Raw genomic sequence first — 6,000 nt, forward strand, 5'->3', positions numbered from 1 at the left:
TTGCTCCTGGGTCAGGTGTGCTGAGCCACGGCTGCAGTAACACGATCGCAAACGTACTTCAAAGTTCTCTGTATCAGAAAGGTGAATGGCACAATAATGACGTGAGACACTTGCAAAAACTACATCCAAAAGACACCTTGTCTGCACTCTGTACAGAGTGTACGAGCGAGTACAACCCACGCCAAAACCCTGGGAATGAATGATGCTGGGAGCCTGATCGCACGTGCGCTGGTGTAAGACTGAAATAACTTACTTGGAATTAAACACATTAAATCAGGATAATGAACTAGACTGGTGAACGTCCCTCCTACCTGTTCAAGTCTGCATGACCCAACACAGCGTACGTAGCAGTGCAGACGAGCACAACCAGAGCACTCCAAAGCCTTTGAGTCCTTTGCAGCTCGACCAGCTCTGGAGGCAGAGCAGGACCACACGAGCCCAGAGCTACGACTGACTTACAGACGGGGTGGGGGACCACCGTGACCTCCCCACGCAATTGTCTCCAAGCCACAGCTAAACTTTTCAGCTCAACTGATCTACCAGCATGGAAACGGTTAAAAATGCTGACAACAAAAATATTTGCCTTTGGAGACGCCCAGGTAAAATGACAGAGGCCTTGGGTGGGTGTTTCTGACCATTCTGGACTCAGCAGTACAGTGCTGCTCCAGACAGGTTTTGATGCTTCTTTCCCCAACCCCAACGACAGTTTCTGGTCTATTTTCCAGTGGAAATTTACATAATTAAGAAGCAGATGAGCCCCTTGTAACACTGAAGCGAAACATGGGGAGATACTTGGTTAGATCTTATTTCTCCCTCTGCCCCTGTACTTCTATTCAGTACTCCGAGGTATCAAATTCAGACACATGCATGGCATTTTAATTCATTATTTATCCATATTGTCTCAAATTATATCACTCTGGCAATCATAAACATATCTCTAGTGGGAGTTTGAATAGTTGGAAGCAGCGTGAGGAAGCTCAGAAACTGCAGAACAGTTCCTTGACACAGGGGAGGCAGGGAAAAGGTGTAAGAGAACCTAATAGGATAGGAATAAAGCAAATTAAATGTGTGGGTTTGGAATCCCCCAGGACATTCTGGTCGAGAGGATCTCAAATCTATATATAGTTCAAGCCAAATGCACAACGTTAGCCTCTGTTTCCTGAGATTTAGTTCACAAACTGCTCTAATGCCAGCATTTGGCTTTTGTCTCCTCGTTAAAGTTCAAGGATAGGAAAAACGCTGATTTTTTGAAAGATCAAGATGAATTCTCCAAGAGGCCACCACACGTGCTCAGACTTACGGCATGTTAAGCAAAAAAGGGAGGGGGGGGGGGGGCACAATATTTACACAAATTAGCGAACAACTGGCACAGTTCAGGCAAGTTTACCGGGTGTCTCCAGCAGCCGAGAGCTCTCGCTGAACCGGAGCATGAAACATCTGACAATGAACTGGCGGCTCAGCCGGCGTGTACATCCCACCGCTGCCGCCGAGGGACCGGACCCCCGGCCCCCACCAGCCTCCCCCGAGCCGCGACACCCCCGGCTCCTCCCCGCGGGGATTTTGCTCTCGGTAACGTGCCGGGGGTGTTTTTCCTGCGCTGCCTGCCCGCTCCGCCGGTGGCTCGGGCGGGAGCGTCCCCGCCGCCGCTCCGGGCGGGTGGTAAATGATTAATTACGTTACAAAACGCCTGGTTTGGGGAGCGCCCACAGGGCAGCCGGGCTCTCCCAGCGCTTCCCGGCGGCCGGGCGCACCTGCCGCGGGGCCGGGGCGTGAGGTGGCGCCCACGCGTGGTTCGGGGCGCGGGGCTGGGGCGGCGGAGGCGGCGCCCACGCGGGGCCGGGGCGGAATGCGGTGCCCACGCGTGGCCGAGGCTCGGCGGACTCACCCCATGTCTCGGCACCTTTCGGCGGCGGCGGCGGCACCCCCGGGCGGCTCCCCGCGCTCGGCGGCCAGCGGCGGCCGCGTCCCCACTTCGCACATGCGGCCGCTCCGGCACCGGCCCCGGCTGGCTGCGGCTGCCCGGCTGCACGGCGGCGGCGGTGAGGCGTCCTGCTCCTCCTCCCGCAGCCTCCCTCCCCCCTTACATAACCTCCCTCCCGGGCGGCGGCGGCACCGAGCAGCCTCCCGCGGCACCCGCCGCCCTGCGAGCCGGCAGCGCGGGGGCGGCGGGGCGGGGCGCGCCCCCGGGGCCCCTCCGCTCTCCGCCCCGGGCCCGCCCGGGCGGTGCGAGAGTGGCCCTGCGGGGGCTGGTGCACCGGGTGGGGAGAGAGAAGCGCCGGCGGGAGGCTTCAGCGTCTCGTCCCTCCGCTGCCCGCGCCGGAGAGGTGCGACCTGCCGCGGGGAGACGGGGCGCTGAAAAAACTTCGGGTGAAGTTGTGGGGGGTCCCCCCGAGCGTTCCCGCCCGCTGCCGTGAAGCCCCAACGGCAAGGGCGGGCAGCCCAGACCGGCGGTCCCAGACATGCTCCTTCCAGGACCGGCTGTCCCCGGGAGACCGGCTGTCCCCGGGAGACCGGCTGTCCCCGGGACCGGCTGTCCCCAGCCGGCTGTCCCCGGAACCGGCTGTCCCCAGGCCGGCTGTCCCCAGGCCGGCTGTCCCCGGGAGACCGGCTGTCCCCGGGACCGGCTGTCCCCAGGCCGGCTGTCCCCAGGCCGGCTGTCCCCGGGACCGGCTGTCCCCAGGCCGGCTGTCCCGCAGCGGGAGCGCGCCCCGCCGGCAGCCCCGGCTCCGCGGCGCGGGCACGGCTGCGGTCCGGGAGCGGATCCCGGGGGCGCCTTCCGACCCCGAGGCGATGTCACCGCCGAGGGATGTCTGGGGAAACGCAAGCAGGAGAGTCTCTCCCACCACCAAGGCCTCCCCACGTCTTTTCACGCTCTGAATCCGTTTTCCCGGGGAACTGGAGGGAGCGCAACGCTGTGCCTGCCCGCCCCGCCGTCCCAAGGAGTTTTTGAGCCCCTGGGCAATTTCAAACGCATTTGGGCAATGGGCCCTGGCAGATTGAGCCCCCGATCCGGATCTCGTACCCCACCACCAGCCCGCTGCTCCCCCCTGAAGTGCAAATTGCACAGGAGGACTGACTGTCCTTTTGGCCCTCCTCAGCCCCCTGCAAATCTGTGCCAGACATGCCCCCAAAGCTATCGTGTCCCTACAGGTTTCACGAAAATGAAGAGAGGGATGGTTCTTTTCCATGGAAGGAAAAATTGCCCTAGTGCGGAAGAGCTGTGTTACGACTGCTCAGCCACGAGGGTGACACTGACATCTGGTAGGAGACACAGGAGAAAAATCTGTAGGAAAGCCACGGACCTGCTCATTTGGGTATTTGTAGGTCTGTGCTACACAGACACGGTTATTCTTTTCTGGGGAAAAGATGCCCAATTCACACATAAGAGGATTTTATCTTCTCCCACACAAAGTTATAATTAATACCCTGCCATCAAGAGTGATTATTTTAGTCTTTTTTTTTTTTTTTTTAATTTCATGTTGGTCTATTCTTTCTTTCAAAGAAGGTTTAGAAGTTGTGGGGAAGGCTTTATGTTTTCTTGCTTTGTGTGTAATAACTGGGCTTGTCTCCAGAATTACCTGAGGATCTCATGGGAACCCTCAAAGAAAACCTTACACAGTAGCCTAACACCTTCCAGCTATGGACAATGAAACTGTCTCCCACTGTGATAGACAACTATTTCCTGATGTCTGGAACACCAAATTGGAATTTCAAACCCATACACCGTGGGGAAAAAAATAGCAGGGTGAATTACATTGATATTTTCACAAGGCTGTGGGATGACACCACTCCAATGTATTTGCTCTCTTTACCATGGTCAGATGTTATGGTGGATGTTGAAGGAGACTTAACTCCTCACCTCATGATTGATGTCTAAAGTCTTCCCATGTCCCGTTCTGCCAGCTGAAGGCAAGGTTCCATTTCCTCCAGGAGAGTAATGGCAAAAGTGATGATCCTTTCACGTTCATGATGGGCTGCAACCTTGAATGTTGCTTTGATATGACGCTTCTTCTCTTCTTGGGGAAGCAGTGAGGAGTAGCGTTCCCTGAGGAGAAAAAACAGCAGCCTGGCAATCTTGTGGAAAAAACTCCCACCATAAATCAGATTATTTTATCTCACTGTTTTTACACCATTTAGTTCATTTTGTTAAATTACATACTCCGTTCATCAGAGAGGAGTTGTCTTAGTCCTCTTTGATTAATTAGCTCATTTTGGTGAGTATCTGAAAGCTGTGTTTTAGGAACCATCGCTGTATGGGACTTACGAATGTCTAATGGAATTGCATCAAAATGCACTTACTATATGTGTCATAATAAGATGAAAACTGGAAATTGGAACTGCAGTTGCCTTAGCATTTTCCTATGTTTTAATCTTTTCCAATCTTGCATTCAAGAGTGTATTTTCATCCCCAATTATATATATAAAGCTTAAGCTTATGGAAGCGTAATTGGCTGTGAAATTCACGATACAAAATTTTGTATATTGCTTTTGTTCATAAGGTCTTCCCATTTGATTTATGCTCTTTTCAGAACCATCTTCTAGAAGGGACAGAGTTGTGGTCCCATTTCTCAAAGACCCTGAGACATTTGGTCTGGCAGACAGCAAATTAACCGAGTTTTCTGCTCATATTTATGTATCTCTAAGTGCACTCTCTTCATCTGAAATTCCCTCTCTTCTTCCAAATGGATGAGATATTCCTTCTTCTGAAGTGTGGCACACTGTTGTTGTCCTCTTACCTCTGCCAAAAAGAGGATGAAATCCTGTCCTCAATTTAAGTCAATGGCAAAAGTCCCGTGGATTTGAATGAGGCCCAGATCGCATGCAAACTGTTTGACATTATCAATACTGAATGAGGCGATTGCTCTACAGACAGTTCCACCTTCAACGCCTTGGCCATCACAGAGAGTCCTAATCGTGTATAGTTCCCACTGATTTACATTGTTTTAGTATAATTTAGTTTTCAATTTTCTTAAAGTATTTTGAGTTCTCTGTAAATGAGAACTATAAATATGCTATTAAAATTAATCAGTTCTTAAGCTTTCATATGTGACACAACACTTTACTTCTGATTTGGCTCCAGTGCAGGATGTGTACATGATGGAAATTCAGTTCTCATTTAGTATTCACGAGTGTGCTCTTATTACTGTGGCACGGTTCAGGAAGACTCAAAATACTGAAGGCACAGGATCTCTCGGTATGATTCAAGCTGAGCAATAAAAATATCCACATTCTGTAAATTATTGTAACTTCTTTAGATGAGAAATTTCTCCTATTCCCACGGGCCTCCTAAAGATAACATTTTTTGATTCCTAGACATAGGGTGAATATCCTTTTCAGAAAACTGATCTAGCAGTCAGGCGTATGTAGCCAGTCTGCATTATGAAAAGCAAAGAGCTCACTGGTCTGTTCCTCTCTCTCAGGCTTTCTGTTCTCTCTTTTTGTTTGGCTTTCACTATTGTCATCTTTTGCCACTCTGTTTTATTTAAGATATATGTTTTTTTCAGAAAACCTGCTGTTTAGTCTTTTTCCACTATTATACTTCAAGGCAGTCTTCTCCCTATTTCCCATGGCAGATAGTGTTAAATAAAATATCCAATACTGTAATTTTATCTTTCTTTCAAACTAGACTGATGAAATTTGCATTTTTTTACTCCAACACAAACATGCCATTCCCCCCACACACTCACCTTTTCTTTTTGCTTTGACAAATAACCAGCCATTTTCAAGCTTTAAGTGCTACTCAGAAATTTAACCAAAGAAGCTTTGGGGAATTCTTGATTTTTACATTTGAAACAGAGAATTAGTTTTCAAAATCCCCTGACAAATGAAGAATTAATGTAATTATAATATCACTGGATTTAAACTTTAAAGATGAGCAACTGAGAAAATGAAGTATTTTAAGTCAGTGTTGAAAACACTCTGATTTATAATTTTTGTTAAAACCTACTTGATCCAGTATCTAATAAACAGTTTGGACAAAGGATCTGTTATCAACACTCC

At 50.3% G+C, this 6,000-nt stretch overlaps 1 protein-coding gene across 1 annotated transcript in view; it reads right to left on the reverse strand.

The window, feature by feature from the left end:
* HOMER2 (homer scaffold protein 2) overlaps positions 1–2,143 on the reverse strand; it is a 63,022-nt gene extending 60,879 nt beyond the window's left edge. Inside the window, exon 1 of the mRNA XM_065641478.1 lies at positions 1,886–2,143. Coding sequence (XP_065497550.1) covers positions 1,886–1,980 — 95 coding nt within the window. The 5' untranslated portion in view covers positions 1,981–2,143. The remainder of the gene's footprint in view (positions 1–1,885) is intronic.
* Between the last annotated feature and the right edge of the window lie 3,857 nt (positions 2,144–6,000).

This window comes from Caloenas nicobarica, chromosome 10 (assembly GCF_036013445.1).
Source record: "Caloenas nicobarica isolate bCalNic1 chromosome 10, bCalNic1.hap1, whole genome shotgun sequence".
Taxonomy (NCBI): Eukaryota; Metazoa; Chordata; class Aves; order Columbiformes; family Columbidae; genus Caloenas; species Caloenas nicobarica.